Source organism: Acanthochromis polyacanthus, chromosome 14, assembly GCF_021347895.1.
Source record: "Acanthochromis polyacanthus isolate Apoly-LR-REF ecotype Palm Island chromosome 14, KAUST_Apoly_ChrSc, whole genome shotgun sequence".
Classification (NCBI taxonomy): domain Eukaryota; kingdom Metazoa; phylum Chordata; class Actinopteri; family Pomacentridae; genus Acanthochromis; species Acanthochromis polyacanthus.
In genome coordinates this window covers 35,184,335-35,206,483 of record NC_067126.1, presented here as the reverse complement: position 1 = coordinate 35,206,483, position 22,149 = coordinate 35,184,335, and the positions used below count along the sequence as shown (strand labels likewise).

At 42.6% G+C, this 22,149-nt stretch overlaps 1 protein-coding gene across 6 annotated transcripts in view; it reads right to left on the bottom strand.

Annotated features, from left to right (window-relative positions):
- Positions 1–22,149, bottom strand: part of si:dkey-91i10.2 (uncharacterized protein LOC555224 homolog) — a 69,581-nt gene that overhangs the window by 5,521 nt on the left and 41,911 nt on the right. For all 6 annotated transcript variants that reach the window (XM_051959123.1, XM_051959122.1, XM_022195864.2 and 3 more), the window contains 5 exons: positions 21,567–21,676; positions 14,312–15,888; positions 7,135–7,336; positions 5,624–5,834; positions 1,197–1,786 (listed from right to left, as the gene is read on the bottom strand). In XM_051959123.1, the coding sequence (XP_051815083.1) occupies positions 1,197–1,786; positions 5,624–5,834; positions 7,135–7,336; positions 14,312–15,828 (2,520 nt within the window). In that variant the 5' untranslated portion in view covers positions 15,829–15,888; positions 21,567–21,676. The remainder of the gene's footprint in view (positions 1–1,196; positions 1,787–5,623; positions 5,835–7,134; positions 7,337–14,311; positions 15,889–21,566; positions 21,677–22,149) is intronic.

Below are 22,149 nucleotides of genomic sequence, written 5' to 3'. Positions count from 1 at the left end.
GCTCTGGGTAAACTGTGCTGCAGCAAGAATTACTGAAAATGAAGTGTCATGAGAGAGCAGCTGGCTTCTCCTAGAAATTAGTGTCAGTCTCAGGAAACAAGATGGAAATCAGCGTACCGAAATCAAGAAAAACGTCAGAACAATCTCATCACGGGGCAGCCGTTCTGAACTGTCCAGTTTGCCCGCTTCTAATGGAACTGTGAATGCGTTTTTCTGGCCAATTAAAGGATTTGTTGACCATGGTGGCTGGAAATCAAGATTGGAAGTTCATTCTCAGCCTTGGAAATCTTGTTAGTTGCCATAATGATCTCACTATAAGGCCCAGACTGTAGTGAGACTGTTCAGGAGTGAAGTCTTGACTAAATATTAAACAAGCTGGAATTAGATGATACTCTCATGAGTATCCAGAACGTGCCAAATTCATTACAGAGCTTGTATCCGGTCAATGTTTTCTACTGCGAATGCTGCAATTCATGTTTTCTGCAACATTTAAAAATAATTCCTGTAGAAATTTCCTCTAACTCTACCTAGCCTTACCCTCTCTTTAAGGGTTAGAGTTAGGCTAGGTAGGGTCCGATGAAAGGAAGGTAAGATTCATCAGACACTGTAAACCCTGATCTTTGAGCTTAGACTGAAATGTAGATCTACAGGGTTAGGAGTTGGGGGTTGGGGTTAGGCTCTCTTTGTTTACTGACGTCATCATGTGTTACACGATGACAAACAGGTACCAGAAGATAAGCCTGGACTTGAAATGAGGCATTTCAGACAGGAAAGAGCAGAGTTTTCTGTGTGTACTTAGTGCTTATTAAAGATATAAAATGGGAAAAAAGTATAATATGAGCTTTAATGGGCCGCATCATGTCTCCCTGTCTGGACATCTAAGGACTGTTATTTTATTTTTGCTGCATGAACATTTAACCTGCAGAGTCTGGGACTCTATGTGAGTCTGATGTTACATATTTAATCTCAAGCACCTTTCATGATATAAATTAAGAGGAAGTCAAAATGTTTGCATTCTAATTGCTCTCGAGGCAGCTGTATGCTGTTAAACGTCCTTCTAAAGGTGACCCTGATGTCCTTCTAAATGTGACTTATGTAACACCACCAGATGCTCAGAGCTAATGGAATAAAACCAGGAAAAGAGGATCAGGTAGTTTAAGCCCAGTCAGAGTCTGATGTGTTTGTGAGAGTGTCACCTGGTCGAAGGCCTGGTCGATGCTGTCCTGCAGGTGTTCGGTGAAGCGGTCGTTGACATCGATCAGCTCCTGGACGTTCCCGAACACCACCAGCAGCTGCTCGGCCGTCAGCAGCCCGGCACTCTGCATGGGACAGTAGAACTCTTCCTTGATGATCCGCAGGTCTTCGCCGTAGCTCGACTCTGTGTTCAGAAACTCCAGGATAGCTTCCTTTCGCTCCGTCCTCAGCTTGGAGCAGCGTTCACACATCCGCTCTCCTCGCTCCTTGGAGGCTCCGTCCCTCAGCCCGCAGTCTGGACAGGGTCTCTGGGCCTCCCAGGCTCTCAAGGAGGCCGATGGTCTCTTCCAGGTGCGGGACAGACCTGGACCGATGCCACTGTCCACTCGCTCCACCTCGGCTCCCCGGCTCCGGCGGTAGCGCCGAGGCTCGCTGTCCTCCTCGTCCCGCTCATCGCTGAGACCCACCACCCCGCTGTCAGCGCTCAGGCTGCTGATGGTGCTCCAGCGGTGCTGCCCGGACCGAGTCACGCCCAGAACCGCCTGGCGCTCCTCACCTGGAGGCTCTGATCGGCCCCGGATCGCTGCTGGAGCTGCAGAGAGGTCAGATAAGTTGGTCAGATGGACTGGTACTCATGATGTTTATGAGTCTTTCTAACTCACAGTGTGAAGATCAGCATCACTAATGGATGCACATTTAATCTGGATGCTCATTACCAGGATGTCAGGAGGAAGATACTATTATAGATATCATCTTTCTCCGATAATTAGATCTCCAGCCCTCCAATCAATGACTTAACCTTTGTTCGCATGGATAGCATGTCCATACCGCCATGTGTTCAGCTGCGACCAAATGTTTCATACAAGCATGAGATATTCACTCCACATTAATACAAAAATCACTGGAAGATGATATTTTTTACTGCTCACAGTATAATTTTAAGATCCTTTGTGTGTTCCAGAGAGAGCCACAAAGCGTAGGTCGTATTGATTGACACTGTGGCTGGCGTCCAGCACCTAAGAGCTTCTATTGACAGGGAAGCATTAGCAGAGGGAACTAAACAGTAGAATGGGGCCAAAAATGTTCAACATGACACAAGTTACACAAGAGAAAATCAAACCAAACAAATGCAGCTCTTAATCTGGTTTTAGAAGTGGGACAGATTTGTTCATCTTCCACTGAGATGGAATAAAGACACAGAATTCTGAAAAAGTCTAGAAACATATTGACAGATGGGGCTGTTCAGAAGAAAGAAGCATCAGATACGAACTGGGGTCAAAGCCTGTTCTGGTGACGAGTCACCTGCCATGGTGGTCCAGTTGTTCAAATAATCAGCACTAATCCAAACCTGAATGACTTATGAGACGGTGAAACGACTTTACATTAACCCACTTCAGGGACTCTACAGATTTAAATATTCTACTTCCTATCAGAGTTAAGCACATGTATAATTCAGGTTGTGATATCAGCTGTAGAATCTGTTTTGTGGCTTTTAAGGAGCTTTCTAGTCTGGAAAATCGTAATCCTGAGGATGTCATGGTGAGAGCAATCTCAGCTTGGCTTTTTTTTTTTATCTTAACAAAAAGCCTCTTTAATACTGTATACGAAGAGTTGGGATGGAGATTTTACAAGTTACATTATTAAATGTGGAATTGTTGTTGGAGAGTAAAAGTCTTGTTTTTTCTGCTACAACTATGACTGATGTTTTGTTCGCTAAACTTAAGAAAATCCCCAGATTTTAGTGGCATTTCAAGGAAAGTTAGACTCAATATTGAAGGTTGATGTGTGGTTCCATTTATAAAAACTCTTAATATTCTCAGAGTCAAACTCTTGTGTTACTAGATGAAGGAACAAAACAAATATTTAAGCATAATACACACTAATTTGTTCACTACTGTAAAATTTTCTGTGAAACTCTTCATTTTATGAGGACATCTACCACCCAACCATCTTGTGTTTTTCTATGTGGGTACTTATCCACATTACTTTTGTGTAGTTGCTCACATTAACACTAAAAAGCTCCACATATGTCCAAGCTCTGCTGGCATTTCAACACTGTCTAGTTTCAATTACAAATATTCTGATTCTACACACACACTGATCAGTTCTCGTTTCCAGATCTCCTTTTAGACAAGTGTTTTAGCAAGGTCCAGAAGTCGTTTACGTGCATACAAATATGCCCGAAAATGCATTTGGCATGCCAGGTGTACACATGAAGCAGGGAGTCAGTTGTTTGGGGTGGAAATCTGTTTTCCATGTTGTATTAACCCCTGTAGTTATTCATACTGAATTTTAACCACTGGTAGTTAAGGTTGATGTCTGTTACGTTTCACCCCCCCTCCCTTTTCTGAGAAACTAAATGAACCTAGGCTGTTAACGAGTGAAACTAACAGAAACTGCACAAACAGAAAACGAGGTTCTGTGGTCTAAAAGAGGATAGTGCAGGGGTGTCAAACTCCGTTCCTGGAGGGCCACTATCCTGCATGTTTTAGATGTTTCCCTCTTCCAACACACCTGATTCAAATGACCAGCTTATCAAGCTCAGCAGAAGCCTGATAACGAGCCTGATCATTTGAATCAGGTGTGTTGGAAGAGGGAAACATCTAAAACATGCAGGATAGTGGCCCTCCAGGAACGGAGTTTGACACCCCTGGGACAGTGTGTGCTTGAATGTGCCCCACTAAATCTACCAAGGTGGTAGACCAAATGAAAACTAAAACCCCTAAAAAGAAAAACATTCCCCAAAACAAAAGCAAGGAAGCGCTGGGTTCTGTGCACTGACACGATACAAAGACAATTAGGTTTCCATAAGAAGGCCGACTGATGGCGTCGAACCTTCCTGGTCACCTACTCACAGTCATCTGAGTAGCTGGGAGATCCCTCCTTATATCACCGCCCAGCTGATTGACAACAGCACACAGCTGAGCTCAACCTCACAGGTGCAGCAGATTGAGCTGATCTGAGAGCCAGGCTGTGAACTTTCCAAGTCCATACCACTGTGTCCTTGCAGAAAACTATCATGTTTTAGGATCATGATGCACAGTGATAGTTAAAACTAATCTAAAGCAAACTATGGTGTAATCATTTCCAAAAGCCTCAGTTTCTGCCGGTCCAGACCAAAACACAGTTTTCAGACTAAAACAGTCTGCAGTGTTTTGTGAAGTCTCAGTTCTGAGTAGTGGAGATGAAAAGTTAAAACCTTTATTCTTTAAAGTGAGAATGAATTAAAGTCAGATTTATTCCAAGACAGGATTTAAGCATTGGAAACTATCGGCCAGTTCAGGTAACTGTCTACTATGATGTCTGGCTTGGTGCAGATTTTAATCCAAATGGGGATTAAAAGTTTCCAACTTTTTTAAATTGCAGTTTTGAGGGACATTTGGCTCCCGGGATAATTACATTAGTGGAAGAACCACGGCCTCACTTTCATCATCATTTCTTAAATGTAGTTAAAAATGCAGTGGATTAAATGGAGAAAACAGGTTCAGCACTGTGACAACTCATGCATATTTAACAGCAGATAACTGGACTCTTGAAAGAAGTCCTGAAAAAAAAAGAGGGAGGCTCAGGAGAGAAGACCATCAACTAAAACATGTTCATCATCTGACCAGAGATCTTTGTTGTTCATTCCACCTCATTCTTTCAACCCTCATTTCCATTTAGTTCACCTGATCATGTGGCAGTCTGCAGTTCAAAACTCGTTCTTCTTTTCCATCTGGTCAATTGTCCTCTAACTCTGGAACAAAATATGAGCCTCACAGGGTTCTACGTTCTGTGTCTGAAATCTGGCGCTGACAGGTCGCATACAGGGTTTATTGGAGCTGGTTTCATGAAACTGTGCAGTAAATGTGCCATAAAATCAAAAGTAGGAGCTAAAAGAGACTAAAAGCTGAGAATTTCCAATAAGTTAGACTCCTTTCCTGTTTCATGAAGTCAGTTAATTCAGCGCTAATGCATTAAACAACGACTAACAGCACTATAAAGCAATGCATGCATATCTAAATTTTTGTAGTTCTATTAAAGCTTATTTGACCATATTGTGCAGTAAGTCTGCCTTAAAAGGAAAAGAAGGAGCTAAAAGAGACTAATAACTAATAATTTCCCATAAGTTAAACGTCTTTCCCGTTTCATGAAGTTGTTTAATTCAATGTTAATACATGAAACAGTGATTAGTGGAGCTTTAAAGCACACATATCTTTGCATTTCTGTGGGTTTATTGGAACTTGTTTGATGAAACTGTGTGGTAAATGTGTCATAAAATCAAAAGAATGAGCCTTTAAGAGACTAAAATCTAATACTTTCCTATAAGTTAGAGTATGTTTCTCAACTGCATTTTAAGTGTAGTTAAAAATACAGTGCATTAAATGCAGAAAACATGTTCAACAATGTGTTAAAACCTGACTGGCACAGCTGTGAACATGTGTCTTACCGCTGTCTCGGTCCCGGTCTCGGTCTCGGCGGTGGCTGTGCAGCCGGGCGGCGGCAGCGATCTTCATCTCCAGCTGTTTGCGTTTGGAGGCGTCGGCCGGCATGGGGTCGCTGTAGTGGGGCCGGAGGCGGCACTCACGCTGGGCTCTCACCGTCTCCGCCAGCTCATAGGCTGCATCCAAGCTGGAGCGCCGGCAGCCCAGGCTGGAGAGCTGCCAGTCGGAAAACACACGTGTGTCAATCAAATGGCCATGTTGCCATAGCAACAGGTGAAAAAACGGCAAAACTGTGTGAGCAGATGAGGTGACAATGATAGTAGGACAGAAATCACAGCTCTAGTGCCACCATGTTCGCTGTCATGACGTTACATAACACATCTCGGTTATCGCTCTGATCTGTAGTCTGACAAGAATCCAGATTTCATACTCAAATGCAGCGCTAATCGTCTGCCAAGTCTCCTAGCAGACTGTAAACACAGCAAGGCCACACATCTGAACATCTCCTCTGATCAGAACTTGAAACCAGATGAGAGACGTCCTCCAAGTGACAATTCAAAGCATCTGCTGGGTGTTTTTTGGAGTGAGGAATTCCTCAAATACTGCAGCATCCAGCATGGTCAGATATCCTCATGTGGCTTTAAAATGATCACTTTAGGGTCCGTGAAGCCCCTGAGAGTCGACCTGAGGTGGAGAGTTCAGAGGTCATAGCTAGAACATGTGGCTCCTCATCCTAGATGAGATGATAATTCTGGCTTTACATCGACCGTTTCCTCCCTAAACGCTGACAGCTAACAGCTGACAGGAAGGTTTTCATGGCTTCACACCAGACAACAACATGATGCTCGGCTCACAGCGATCACATGAAATGAAGGAGAATTATTCACGTTCTGCTGAATTATCAGATTGCAGCTCTTACTTTGGGAATGCAGAGGCAGGCCACATTTTGAATTCAAAGCCAAAAAAATTAAAGAAAGAAAAGACAAGAAAGACAAAAAGACAAGAAAGACAACGCACCTCGACATCTGTTCCCTAAACTAAATCCAGCCCTGCAGCATGCAGGAGAGATGCGACTCCATGTCAGTCTGGCTTTTTCTGCAAATGCAGAGATCAGCACGATGCTAGCTGCAGCTGAGACTGGAGTGAAGCTGCAGCAGAGAGAGGAATCCAGCAGAGAACAGGAATGCAGCGTTGAGTTACCAGCAGCAGCAGCCATGCAGCCGCCCGCTGCTGGAGGGTTAATCCTCTTTCTGCTGCATCCTCACACGGTGAGCTGTTGCTCGAAGACAGAGTGCTGCACGCTTGTTTCTGGTCTCAACAAAATACCTCTGCATCAGTGTGTGTGTGTGTGTGTGTGTGTGTGTGTGTGTGTCGCAGTCCCCTTGCTTGTCTCAGCCATCCCTGAATGCCAATAGATCTTTCTGCTCAACACGAAGCTCCATCAATCTCAGACACACAGACGACACTAAGAGATTTTTTGCTCTTTAAAAATCAGAAATCAAAATGAAATCCTTACGCATTCTGCTGTTTCCTCTCCTTCACCACCTCCTTCTCCTGCAGGCGCCTCGTCGCCAGCCTCGGCTCCGCAGGCCGTTGCCGACGTTGCCATGGCAACGGCGGAGGGCTGACAGTCGGTCGAGGAGGTGGTGATGTCACAGCCTCCGTCCCGGTCACCTGACAGCCTGACGGGGGCCTCGGCAGAGATCTCTGCACTGCAGCTGGAAGAGGAGATGGAGGTGTGGAGGGGGGAGAGATGGATGGAGGGAGGGAGAGAGAGAATGGGAAGGACAAGGGGAGGGATGGGAGGATGGGAGGGAAGCAGGAGAAAGGAAGTGGATGGAGGAAGAGGGAAAGTCAGAGCAGGGAGGGATGGAATTCTAATTGTGGCTGAGCTCTCTCCTATCATTCTTCCCTCTGCTTCCTGCTGAGTCTTCTCTCCCCTCCCTCCTCCTCCTCCGCCTCCTCCTCCTCATTCTTCTTCTACCCCTCAAACATCCAAATCAATGCCTCCCCCCCCCCCCCAGCCCCGACCCTCCACTTCTCCTCAGGAGGACAGTAATTAGCCACATAAGAGGACATTAACACCTGAACCTCGGACCACAGGGACGTAAACCACACACACTTCCTCCCTCCATTCCTTTGTCTGATAAAATCCTCTCACAGCCGGCATGCATCTCACACAGAATTACACTTCGCTGCAAGTCACACATTGCAGACCACATGCCTGCAGGGACACACTCATGCATTTTTAAGAGCAGATAACAAACAAGACTCTTGAAAGAAGTCCTGAAAGAAAGCAGGGAGCCTCAGGAGAGAAGACCATCAACTAAAACATGTTTACCATCTGACCAGAGATCTTTGTTGTTCATTCCACCTCATTCTTTCAAACCTCATTTCCATTTAGATAACCTGATCATGTGTCGGTCTGCAGTATAAAACTCATTCTTCTTTTCCATCTGGTTAATTGTCACCTAACTCTGGAAGAAAATATCAGCCTCACTAGCTTCTGTGTTGTAACTCAGTCTGAAATCTGGTGCTGAGAGATCCCATAAAGGGAGCTGGTTTCATGAAACTGTGCAATAAATGTGCCATAAAATCAAAAGAAAGCTAAAAGAGACTAAAAGCTGAGAATTCCCTTTAAGTTCAATTCCTTTCCTATCTCATAAAGTCATTTCATTCAGTGTTAATACATGAATCATAGATCAGTGGAGCTTTAAAGCACACATATCTTTACATTTCTGTGGGTTTATTGGAGCTTGTTTGATGAAACTGAGCGGTAAGTGTGTCATGAAATTAAAAGAATGAGCTCTGAGACTAAAATCTAATAGTTTCCTTTAAGTTCAATTCCTTTCCTTTTCCATAAAGTCATTTTATTCTGTCTTAATACATGAAACATTGATTAGTGGAGCTTTAAAGCACACATCTTTAAATTTCTGTCGGTTTATTAGAGCTTGTTTGATGAAATCTTGCAGTAAATGTGTCACAAAACCAAAAGAAGGAGCTAAAAGAGACTAAAAGCTAACAAATCCCTATAGGTTAGACTCCTCATTAAATTATTTAATTCATTGTTAACACATGAAACATTAGTGGAGCTTTAAAGCACACATCTTTAAATTCTGCTTAGGACATTATTATCAACAGGAACTACATGCTGTTTATTGATTGAGTTTTTTTCCCCAAACACTGGTGAGCTTCACGGTCGAGCAGGCGCGAGTGTGAAATATAATATCGCTCCTATCGCTGCCAGAAGAAACAAAGAAAACATCACAACAGCAATTTCAGAGAACATTCTAGTTTTAGTCAAATTAAAGGTGTCTGTGGTTTAGCAGGTTCAATAGACCCATAATGTGTGGCTCTCGGTGGTAAAGTCCTGAAATATTGACTGTTTGTAACAGGAGTGGAGGATGGTTAGTCTGGTGGTTTCTATCCAACAATGGATCCATTTGGTGATCTTGGCTGAACTTTCATGTAATCTCCTCTTTTCCCTCATGTTTAGAGCCACAATGTATCACTTTTTTATCGACTAAACTGCTGCTGTTTCTGCTGGACACATGCTGCTTTCTTCTTATCCACATCTCTTATACTTTTAGGATTGGAAAGTGCAAGTAATAATTGCTTTATTGCAACTTAGTCACCTGTTTTTTGATTGATTCTGGACAGGCCAAAGACATACATGGTAGTTAATTAGGGAATTGGTGTAATAATTGGCTCCAAGACCTCTCCCTCACACCGGCTGCTTTGGATTCAAACTAAAAAACAAGAAGACATTTTAAAATGTAATGCTGATGAAAAGTCCTTCTGGATGTTTGTGTTCTTGGATAGTTCTTAATAAGTTAATCCACAGACTGTAACCCTCCTGTTGTCTTCATTTACGGGCACCAGAAAATATTGCTTCCTTATCTGAAAAAAATCCAGACATTCAGAAAAAACTCCCCGCACAAATTTCTGAAAATTTGCAAAGCCTTCAGAAAGAAAATTCCAATAATTCCATAAAAGTTTCCCTTAAAAGTTTTATTTAAAAAAAAAATCCCCCAAATTTGGCAAGAAATTCTTGTAACTATTTTCAAAAAAAATGAGTAAAAATCTTCCAAAAACATCCTAAAAATATCTAAAGTGATTACATCTATATCAGTAAAACTTCTAATATTTTCTTTAAGAACATTCACTAAAAAAAAAAAAAAATCAATCCAAATCCAGCGAAATTCACTGGATTTTGGTGGATTTTTTGTGTGAATGTTCTTAAGAAACATTTTTAACAATTCTTTTTTTTCCACTAAAAAATGTTCAAAGATTTCCCAAAAATGTTGAAAATGTGGACATCAGAAGTTTCACTGAAATTTTTTTCCCCACATTTTCAAACTTCAAAACGAGTCAATTTTGACCAGCAGGACGACACAAGGGTTAAACTGAACTGCTGCTGACCGGTGACTGCAATCAAAAAAATGAGAAAATATGCTGCCAAACAACTGATATAAAGTAATGTTTAGTTTTGCTTTAGTTTAGTTTTATAATTCCTGCATTATTTTATTTATAATCTAGATTCCTATGTACTCTAGCTTTAACAGTCAATTAATTGAGTCAGAACTAGTTTTACCCTCTGGTACACTCAGTTTTGGCTGGTTTGTCCCTTTTTATCTCTCTGTGGTAAATTAACATGAGGTATTTTTATTCTAATGCTTCTTACCTAACTGTCTCTTCCAAACCATTTAAACGGCTGACTTCTTTCCGGACACATCCAAATATAATTTCCCGACATCCCTCTGATAGTCGGCCATCAGCACAAACACATTTAGCATATTAAGCTACATCAAACCCTGAGAAACTGCCCGTTTTTTTGTTTTTTTTTACTGAATTACACATGAACTCAACAAATTCAATGCTGCAGATGAAAAGTGACGAAAAGTCCAAATTAAACTGTGGCCAGAAAAGGCAAACAGAATTATTACTGTTAGAGGAAGCCTTCAGTAGGTTTAAAAAGGCCTTTCTTTCCCAGCATTAGCTGTCACCCTCTGGATGATGCATGGGAAGTAATAACCTGTAGCTTAATTTATCAGGAAGCTGCTGGATGTGATAGATCAGCGCTCACCACGGCCAGACGTGACACTGAAATTAGCCCGGCTGTCAGTTTTACTGATGCATGGATCACTTTAATGAATTCCATATATTTCATTTGGAGCGAGTGCATCTAATAGAGACAAATAAATGGAGAACATACACAGCTAAACATAAAATATACACACCTAAACATAGAATATATGCACAGCTTTACATGCTATAACTGATGCACCTTCACTGCAGCGAGCTGTCAACCTAACGGTGCTGCTTTAATGCTTCAATCTACTCCTAACCTGTAAAGAAACCCTCCCAGCTGTAGTAATATGAATATTCCTGTAGTACTGCTGCTCAGTATGCAGTTTTTGATGCTCTTTAACAAAGAGTCTTACTGGTGGAAGTGAAACACCTCGGGGTGCAGAGATCACACAGAATGCTGTCATGTTTAATTAATAAATCTTCCAGTATTAAAACATTCAGGGAGCCTGGGGTTGGGTTAAATCATTGGGGAGTGTGATGGCGGCTTTTGAACAACAAAGATGAATCCTCTGCGGACAAATAGCTGAACGTGAGCTGCTGCTGTTTTAGGGCTGAAATCACTGGTTCAGTAACTGATCAGTGAACTGGGAGAAAGATCTCTACAGGAATGAAATGTTGAGCTGATGTCCTTGATCCTCTGAGGACAAAGCAAAAGGAGCTCTGGGCTGTTCCTTTGATATTCACATTTGTAGATTTTATTCAAATGTTTTAGCAGTTTTTGCACAACTTTCCATCTTTCCTGTAGCTCCATCACCAGGCCAGTTTTGGTCCAGAAGTTTCCTTTATCACACGTTATGTTCAAATCTAACGAGACTCTCATCAACCTCAGCTCTGCTTTGTGTGTCAGTGTGCTAACAACCGCTGTGTCTGCTAGACGTGAAGCCTCCAACAGGCACATAGAGCCACATACAGCCACATAAAACCAGATAAAGCCACATAAAGCCACATAAAGCCGCATACAGCCGCATACAGCCGCATACAGCCACATTAAGCCACATACAGCCACATACAGCCACATACAGCCTCCAACAGCCACATAAAGCCTCCAACAGCCACATAAAGCCGCATACAGCCACATTAAGCCACATACAGCCACATACAGCCTCCAACAGCCACATAAAGCCTCCAACAGCCACATAAAGCCTCCAACAGCCACATAAAGCCACATACAGCCACATAAAGCCACATACAGCCACATAAAGCCACATACTGTGTAGTTGTTATTATGCACACTATTTATTATCTTGTACTTGCACCTTCGTGACTTTTTGCACTCCTGTTTTTTGTTCCTAAGAGCCCTGTAACAGTAAATTTCTCCTTTGTAAGATCAATAAAGTCTATCTTATCTTATCTTATAAAGCCACGTAAAGCCGCCAACAGCCACATGCAGCCACATGCAGCCACATAAAGCCACGTACAGCCACGTACAGCCACGTAAAGCCACGTAAAGCCACGTGCAGCCACGTGCAGCCACGTACAGCCACGTACAGCCACGTACAGCCACGTAAAGCCACGTGCAGCCACATGCAGCCACATGCAGCCACGTAAAGCCTCCAACAGCCACATACAGCAGCCACATACAGCCACATGCAGCCACGTAAAGCCACATGTAGCCACATGCAGCCACATGTAGCCACATGCAGCCACATGTAGCCACATGTAGCCACATGCAGCCACATGCAGCCACGTAAAGCCTCTAACAGCCACATACAGCAGCCACATAAAGCCACATACAGCCGCATACAGCCGCATACAGCCGCATACAGCCGCATGCAGCCACATGCAGCCACATGCAGCCACATGCAGCCACGTAAAGCCACATGTAGCCACATGCAGCCACATGCAGCCACATGCAGCCACGTAAAGCCACATGCAGCCACGTAAAGCCTCTAACAGCCACATACAGCAGCCACGTAAAGCCACATACAGCCGCATACAGCCGCATACAGCCACATACAGCCACAAGCCTAACCAGAAATAACAGCCACCTGAAGTCGTCACCTCAAGCACTTCTTCACAGTTTGATCGACTCTATGGACTGATGGTAAAAATAACTTTCACTTGCAGCTTTATATACCAATCACACACAGCAGTATTTGTTCTGCTGCCTTCATGCAGTAGAGCTTCACACATCCATCATTCCTTCCAGCAGCAGACAAAGCAGCGACAGTCAGTGGAGATAACGTCTATCTCCAATCTATCAGAGCCTTCAGCCAGGAAGAGTTTATATTCCTCATCTGGCCTCATCAAGCAGCTCCTCTGTGACACCCTGGTCTTGTTTGTCCTTGATCAGAATGAAGCATTTATTTTGCCACCGGCTGACAGTGAGAGGAGACGATGCCGTCCTCCAGTCTGTATCACAATAACTGAGACAAACCAATCACACAACAGCACGAGAGGAACACACTGACCCACTCAAACACACATGGAAGTCTGCGTTCATACACTTCACCAATAAACACACACCTCAGGGCTCCCATACCGTGGACTATAAGATCTAATTTCACCGTCACAAAGATTAACCGGATTTTAAAACAATATGTTTCCTGGTAATACCTGCTGTTACTGTACAGCGCAGCACGGAGAGAAATTAAGAATAAATCAAATATTGTTTCCTCTCATTTGTTTGCTTGGAGCTGGTCTGTATTTAAAGTCAAACACAAAGAATGAACAACTCTGCTCTGATTGTGGCTGAAGAAATGTTCAGATTGTTAGCATGCAGAATGGCAGCGTTATTAAAATGAAGAAGGAGTCAGTTCAAAGCAAAAATCCCACAATATGTTGTGTAAGTAGGAAGAAACAACATTATGTCTATTGGATTTTAAATATCCCTCTGCAGTAAAATTCAAATTATGGAAAGTTTTTCTAACCAACCAAACCCCAAAACCCACCGATGGGTTTTGAACATGTGTTTTCTTTTTAAAAACTGCCAAAGTTGCTCTATTTACCAGAACAAGAATCAGCTTTTCAGATTGTTGACCGTCCTGAAATTGCCCGTCTGTAATGTGCAGTTACATATTTTATTAATATCACTTTATTTTACATGTCTAGTTTAAAATTCAGCAAAAATCAACAATGTGCTCAAATCAGATTCTGTAAAAGACAAAGAATTCTGCATTTCTCTGCAAAGAAATGACAGCAATATTAATTAGCTGCAGCCAACAGTCACTTTATAAAGATTCAGGGAATTCTGGCTGAACTGCAGGCAGCAGAGAGGAGACGAACAAAGAAACTAATTAAAAAGTCGTGAAATATCACTAACATGTAGAATCACATTTTTTCCGGTAACATTTGGGACTCTTAGAAAAATGCTGAACATGCTGATTTAATTTGTTTTTCTTTACTGCAGAATCAAAGAAATGCAACTTTCTTTGTTTTTTCTAATTGTCTCAAACTGTACAGATGATATTTTTTGTTTTTTCTCCTTCTAGTCCTGGTTGTCCTGCTTCCACAGAGCTGCAGGTGTTTGTATTATAGTAATTAATGACGCCACAGTGACTCATAAATGCCCAGCTTGGGGTCCAGAGGGTTAAAATGCTGATTATCTAAACCTTTCTGAGAGTAATTAACTCTCTCCTCCTCCTCCTGCCTCCCAGACTCACCTCTTCTTGATGAGGTCCAGTGCCGAGCCGATGAGCCCGTCCTTCATCTTGTAGATCTTGGCTCCGTAGCTGGACAGGTCGGTTCCCTCCAGGAGCAGCGCCGGGCAGCAGCTGGAGGGACGTTCCCAGTTCTCCCTGCCGGGCGGGAATGGAACCGACCCGGCCGGTTCCAGACTGCTCCTCCGACGCCTGGCGCCTCCGTCGTCTCCTCCTACAACAGAGGCTTTGTCCTGGGCCGAGCTGGCCTGTGGCTGCAGCGGTGAGCGTGGGGACGGTCCGGTCCGGATGGGGGAGTAGGCCGAAGAAACCGAGGTGGAGGAGGGAGAAGCAGCGCTGGTGGTGCTCATGGTGTTGGAGGCCAGTATCTCTGAGGAGGTCTGCAGCCCTTCATCACTGCTGCCAGTCCTTTCTCCTCCCTCCACCTCCTCAGGATCTCCTCTCTGCTCTCCACTCGAACCCAGCTGAGAGGTCCACTCGGTCCTTTTGTCTGATCTGTCAGGTTTTCCCGTGGTGGTCTCTAGACTCCCGTCCCTCTGCCTCATCTTCTTAAACTCCTCAAACGTCGGGATGTGCAAACGTCCCACAGGAGGTCTACGGTGCTCTGATGCAGAGTCTGGTTCCTTCTTGTTTCCTGCGATGCTGTCAGTCGTGAAGGATGTTCTTACTGCTGTCGGGATGCACGGGGAGCTGTGGAGAGCGAGGTTGGGGCTACTATTCTGCCTCCGGAGCTGCAAGCGCCTCAAAACCTCCTGCTTGATCTCCTCTGGGCTGGTGATGCGCATCGTGCACGGCGGTCTGGCCCCGTTATTCCCATTATGCATGCTCTCTAGAGTCACCTGAGGCCGCAGTGGGAGGGGCTTCAGAGGCTCCACGGCTGACCTGGCACTCTGGAGGCGGAGCTTCTCCCTCAGGCCCTTTCGTGCATCCCATTCGTCGACACCACCAGGAAGCAGCAGCTGAGGGAAGAGCGGCAGGTCCTTCCTGGGCAGTCGAGGGTAAAAGGCCAGACTCTCCGGAGAGTGAGGCCCAACCAGAGCTCCATCCGGAGGCCCGTCGTACCAGTGGCTGGAGGAGGCATAGCGTAGAATAAACTCACTGTCCACGCTCCTGTAGGGGGCAGCGCTGAGCGTGCACAGGCCAGGATCCACCACAGCGCTCCAGTTCAGGTTCTCCATGCTCCTGTAAGGCCTCCTGCCGCCGCTCCCAGTGTGGGATCCAGGGACCGACCCCTGACCCGAGTACAGCCCCAGAGGGCCCTGCTGGCCGGGGCAGCACCTCAGGCCCAGGTGAGAGAGCAGGGTGCTGCTGCTACAGCGGGCCAGGAGGGGGAAGACCGGTCCCGGGTAGGGGGGCAGGTCGGGTCGGTGTCGGGGGAAGGAGGACAGGGGGTCGGGGGACAGGTTGGCGATACAGGGCTCCATGTGGATGACCAGGTCCAGGTGAGAGGAGCCGGCGGGGGCTGCAGCGGTGGAGGTGGAGGGGTAGTCACATGGTGGGGGGGGCTTCACGTCTGGCATGGCGGTGGGCAGAGAGGGCGGCCGGTGGACTGGCAGTCGGCTGGAACCAAGATCTGCAGCCTGAAAACAGAAACAGGGGAAGAGACGCGATTTAGAACTTGTAGAAATGGAGAGTCTCTAGAAACCTGTGAGGAAACCTGAGGACAGCAGGCCGACGTTTTTAAAGAAACAAACACTTCAGTCAGGATTCTGGTTGGTTTAATGGACTCAAGACTAATTTTATTTAATCATTGCTCTATTTATTCATTTATTTACATATTTTAGTTCATTCGGTGTATTTATTGGATTTTTAATTTTTTTTAAATCAGCTTTTTGTTAAATTTGACCATTTTTTTCCTTTGCCCATCTGGTTTTATCTATTTTAGTCCATTTAATTGTATTTATCATGAGTGGTTTAATTTTTATTTCCATTTATCTATTTCTCCACAGTGCTGCAGTATTTATTCAGTAACTTAATTCAGTGTTTTTGATTCACTCATTTCTAATACAATATATTTAGAATATAATTTATGATGTTGAGGTGGTGGGGGATTCGTTAGTTAGTTCATTTCATTTTTAAACTATTTTCTGTTTTTATGATTTAGGTTCTATTTTGTCCTTTACCTATCTAGATTTTTTTATTTACATTTTTTAAAATGTGTTTTATGTGTTACTATTTTATTTGATTTCTTTTGGTGATTTGGAGATCAATTTGGTTATTTTAAATACAATTCTACTGAAAAAAAACATACTTGTGATACTGATTTTAATTCCTGAGAACAGCCTCTTTAAATTCCTGCTTTATGAAGCAGCTCAGTTCTTCAGCCACAAAGACGACCATAAAGTCCACAGACATATTGGAATACTGGACAACCACAGGTGTGGACCAGAGATGCTATCTCTACCAGAATTATCACATTGATTTCTATATAAAAAATGTCCTGTCTACACCCTCAGGCTTTTTCTTTTCCTTTCTCTGTGGTGAGAATAATAATGGAGGGATTATTGCCCTGCTTGTCAGGCTATTAAAACATGCGATGGAGAGACAGATACAGAAAGAGACGGCAGAGAAATGAATAAAAAAAGAGAGACAACGATGAGACAGGGAGGAGGAAATGAGTGTGACGTTAAGAGAAAGCAGTCAGCTGAGGGGACAGTAATGAAGATAAGTGATATGCTCGTCTTTCTAAGCTGCAGCTACTGTCTGGTTAGTAGAAGTAATGCAGCTCTCTCTCTCCATATAATATATATAATATAGCCTATATAAGATACAGCATGTCAGCTCCGTGTCTCACATTCTGTGGAAGGTTCTGCAGTGATTATGACTCTGATTATGAAACAGGGACTCAGAGGGCTCATCCCTGCTGCATTATGTGAATAATAAAACCCAAATGTTCCCTAAAGCCGAGGCTCCGCCGGTCGTCCTGCAGCTCTAATGGATGAACTGATTCCTGATGTGGGTGGAGGTAAAGAAGGAGCCATCAGAGCTCATCAGGAGGAGGTTTCACTCAAACTTCATTTGTTGGCGGCTTATTAAATGAACGGTGCTCAAAAAAACAAAAAACAGACACGAGTCTGTTGAGCTAACATGAAACCTTTTAACACTAAAAAAGGATTTTTTTTTATCTCTTTTACTTCTTCACAGAAAAGCCCAGTGATATTTTATATATTTTTCATGGCGAAAAAAGGCAGATAAAAACAACAAATGGAGGTATTCTGAGTGTGTATTCAAAGCTTCACACATATTATTTCTCCACTCCACTGAGTTCTATTAGAGTCCAAATACTACTTAAAACTCGCTGTAGTTTATTTTAATCCAACATACTAAATACTTAAAGCACCACATGTGGATTCATGTGGAACTAAAAAAAAGCTCTTTGTACTTCTGTTTGAACTCAGCTGGTTTAGGAAACTTCTGGATTTAAATAAAACATGGATTTGTGAACTGTTAGTAAAAACCAGTGGAGAAAACAGAATGGATTTAGATCAGTGGTTGGATGCAGGATATACTGATTTATTTTCATTTGTTGTGGTCGACCAATTCAATCGATCCAATAGTCAGCGTTTTAATCGATTATTGGTGTAAATATCTTTTTTCAGACAATTCCTGGTAATAAAACTCATTTAAATGCTGAATGTGGCTCTAAAGAAGCTTCTACATCTGCAGTTAACACAACTATCAATCCAAAGTAGTTTAAATCAATCCACTGGACTTTAAGAAAGTTCCTTGAAGATGTTTCACCTCTCATCCAAGAGGCTTCTTTAGTTCTGGTGGTGGTTGGTGTTGCCTCAGCTTTAAAACATCTGTGACGTGTATCCAGGGCTATTATTCCATTGACCGATAACAAAACTCATCTGACTACTTAATAGCCCTGAACACACCTCACAGAGGTTTAAAAGCTGAGGCAACACCAACCACCACCAGAACTGAAAAAGCCTCTTGGATGAGAGGTGAAACCATAGACTGTATATAAAGATGGACGTAGCATCTGGCTCCAGAATTGAAGCCAACCCGGAAGTGTCAAAAACTTGCAATATCACGCCGTCCACTAGGGTTGGCTCCAAAAAGCTTTTTCTCCATAGACCCCAATTCATTTTTGGAAAAAATAAAATTTGATAGACTGATGTTCTACAGCTCAGGATTTTTTTCCCGTTAGTTTTCATGGTCAAAATGAGAGATCAGGTGGCCGATCTTAAAATAAATCAATACTGAATTTTAAATAAATCGTTAAAGTTGGCGGAGCCAGGGGGCGTGGCTATACTTGATAGACAGCAAAAGAAGCCTCTGTGGTAAAACGTGGGCCAATCCTGCCCCTAGTTGCTCTCCGGTCCAGCCTGTTTGATGACGCTTTTTACGTCACTGGCTCCAAAAAATCCAAAACGGCGACCAGGAAATAGCAAAATCCGGGCTTCATTTTCTCGGCGTTGAAACCAACGGGTGACGTCACGGTTAGTTTACGCCTGGGTGAAACGTCTTCAAGGAACTTTCTTAAAGTCCAGTGGATTGATTTAAACTACTTTGGATAACCATGACCTGGATGAATGAGAACCTACACAGACACAACTATCAATCTTTCAGCACTAAAGGAGAAATCTGGAAAATTTACTTTGCACCTTTCTATCCTAGAGATGCTGATATTAGACTTCAGGGGTTAAACTAATCAGTTATCGAACATTTTCCCAAATATCAGCATCTACATTAGTTTAAAACAAATTCCCACTAAAATAAATGTCTCCCGCCTACAGCATGGCTATTATTAACACTAAAAATTAAATGCTCGACAGTTTTCTTTTAATCAAACAGGTGGCAAACATAAATAGAGACGCTTCTGTGAAGTTTTGTGTTTTACTACGACTGATTTTATAGCAAATGTTCTGTTTGTTGGTTCCAAATGTTAGTTTTTCAAGGCTATTAAAGCTTTATCATCCTCATAATAACTGTAGTTTTATATCACTGTGATAGTGTCTTTCTATTTTTTGAATATTTAGTTGATAGTTGGCAGATTTAAATGATCTCATTGGATATATCATCATATTATTGATCATTTTTAGATAAAGATTACTGTGCTGATAAAAAGCCTGTTGGTACATAATCATTATTATGTGGAACCAAATTATACATTTAAACCTGATTTCCTCCTTTGCTCTGCCAAAGAGGAATGTTCTGCTTGAGAGACACAGATTTTTTGCAAGTGTAGAATTCAGATGGGAGGGAAAGCGCTGATATGTGGAGTTTTGGCTCTAATTAGTGTTTGTGTGCGAATGCTGCTCAGCCTCGCTCTGGTTGAATTACTGCCAGAATAAACGCTCTCTGGAGGTCTGCTCTTCCTCTGAGGAATAACTCATCCCTACCAGCAGGACGGTAAATCAGCCACCATGTCCCAGCATGCACAGGGCTGATTTCTGCAGATATGATGGCACAGAGCGTAAAGAGGACGGCATGGAGACGAGGAAATAAATCTCCTGTGATTGGATTCACGGCCGGAGTGGCTGCATCACTGACACTGGGACCGAAAACCTCCTCTGAACCAGTCAGTCTGTGTATTTCTGAGTGTGTAAATTCTAAATTATATGGCTGAAAGTGTTCATTCTGCGTCCTTTGATGTGATTCATTTAATTCGGCTTTCTTGTTCCAAAAAGGGAAATGTTGATGCTGCAGCACACGATGATATGAACAGTTTGAGGAATCCTCTTTCCTGTGAACAAAACGTCCATAAAGAAACGGTTTATCACTCTGAGGTGGAAGAACTCGACTTTCTTAGATAAAACCCAGAAATAAAACTGCATTAAAGCCATCAGAGTTTGGTTTTATTGCTTCTGTGACTGAATGGGAACAAATCTCTGCAGAGAAGATTCAAAATGTGGTGACGAGTTTGAAAGCAGAAGAGTGAAGCTTGGTCCTGATGGGGAACAAGTCTTCATGTCTCTGTGTTTTGTTTAGGTACAGATTTAACCAGGAGGTGAGATGATTTCACATTCTGATTTCAAGAAGCTTCAAGTTGAAGTTTACTGAAGCAAGCTGAGATGTTTCCATATTGAAAGACAGTGAAGTCATTTCTGCATCTTCACAGCTCCTTTACCACAAAAGCCACTCAAATTTGAGTCACTTTATTATTAGTGGTGGAAATAGCTCAGTCATTCAGTCCAGTACTGAATGTAGGAAGCTTAATCTAACCCTAATCTAACCCTGGAGTACCGGTACTTTACATGAGTTGTTCCATTTTATTCAACTTTATTCTTCCACTTCATTTATAGGGAAAAAACAGGCTTTCTACTACATTTATCTGACTGTTTTAGCTTTTCTTAAGATGAAAAATGATCTACAACGTACAATGAATGACACAACAAACCTAAAAAGCACATAGTTAGAGACTAAATCAACATTTTCAGGTTCCAGTGTGCAGCTGAGGTCACATTTCAGATAAAAAGCTTCACTAAGAGTCAGCTTTTACCTCTTAACCGGCTCATGTGGTTTTATTTTATATATTGAATATCTCATCAAAAATTTAAAGATTAGAAGAAAAACAAACCCTGAAGACAGATTTATGGAACAGAAATTTCTTTTTTCCTTCAGTGTTTTCTCCTGGACATAAAACTGTGTTTAAACAACCTGACACCTTCAGCAGGAACCTGATGCTGATCACTGATGATGACGACATATATAACAATATAATTAATATATATATATATATATATATATAAAATATATAATAATATATCAATCACATGGGCCAAACTAGCACTTTAACATTTAGCTACATTTGGCTGCTAAAATTTATTTTCCCAGGACTTTCCACTGGTGATAGTGTTTTCATTGAGCTGATTTGGTACTTAAACTGTAGAGGATCTGAATTCTTTTCCCAATACTATCTATTACACAATCTGTTGATCTTTGTTTTATCTGAAGGAACCAAAAGTGAAGATTATCTGGAATCAGTCAAGGTTTTCCCTCTCTGCCTCATCTACTGCATTCACTGTCTAATATCTTCAGTAATTCACCAATTTATGCTATGAAAACCTTTTAAAAGTCATATCAGTAGTAGAAACGCTGCTCAAAGACACCATCAGGCTATGACTGCATCTCCAGTCTGTTACTGAGTGTTTCTGCAGCACTTCCTTGTGTTTTATGTGAGTCAGTATTCTGATAGCTGCCTGAGCAGAGGTTATTTAACTGTGAGTATCGAGTTGCAGGGATCAGGTTCAGATGTAAATCTAGCAGTTCCTGCAGCTGCTGGCGGCGTCTGATCTTCTAAACTTACCCCATTTTAATCCAGCCTCTACGCTGCCTCTCTCCTCCTGCCGGTCGTTGGCTCAGATCCCGGCTTCAGAGATCGGTCTGGAGCTTCCAGCAGACAGACGTGGCCCGGAGCTACAAACAGAGAATGAAGAAGAAAAAGAGCATCAATCAATGAGCTGCAGTTTCTAAATATAAAAACAGACTATGAGAGCGGAGACCATCGTCTGATTTTGAGCAGACAGAGAGCAGATGCGTCCTGAGACTGTAAAACAAACCCCGTCCTCCTTTCTCAGATTGAATTAGATGCTGAGTGGATTACATAATTAGTGTTTCTCTGTCAGGACAGATAGCGGTTCAGTACGACACACCAGCAGCTTGAATACTGTATGATTAATTATCTAACAGCCCCAGTAGAATTATCTAATGTCAGATTTCATCTCAGTTTATAGTTCCATTAAATGTGATCAGTATTTTTCAGTACAATGCATATCAACAAAAATAACCAAATTAAACACTTATTTTTATTAAATAAGCAACTAAATTTAATTTAAAATGTGTACTTGTTAAAATTGAAGGAAAAAACAAAGCTTAATTAATACATTTAT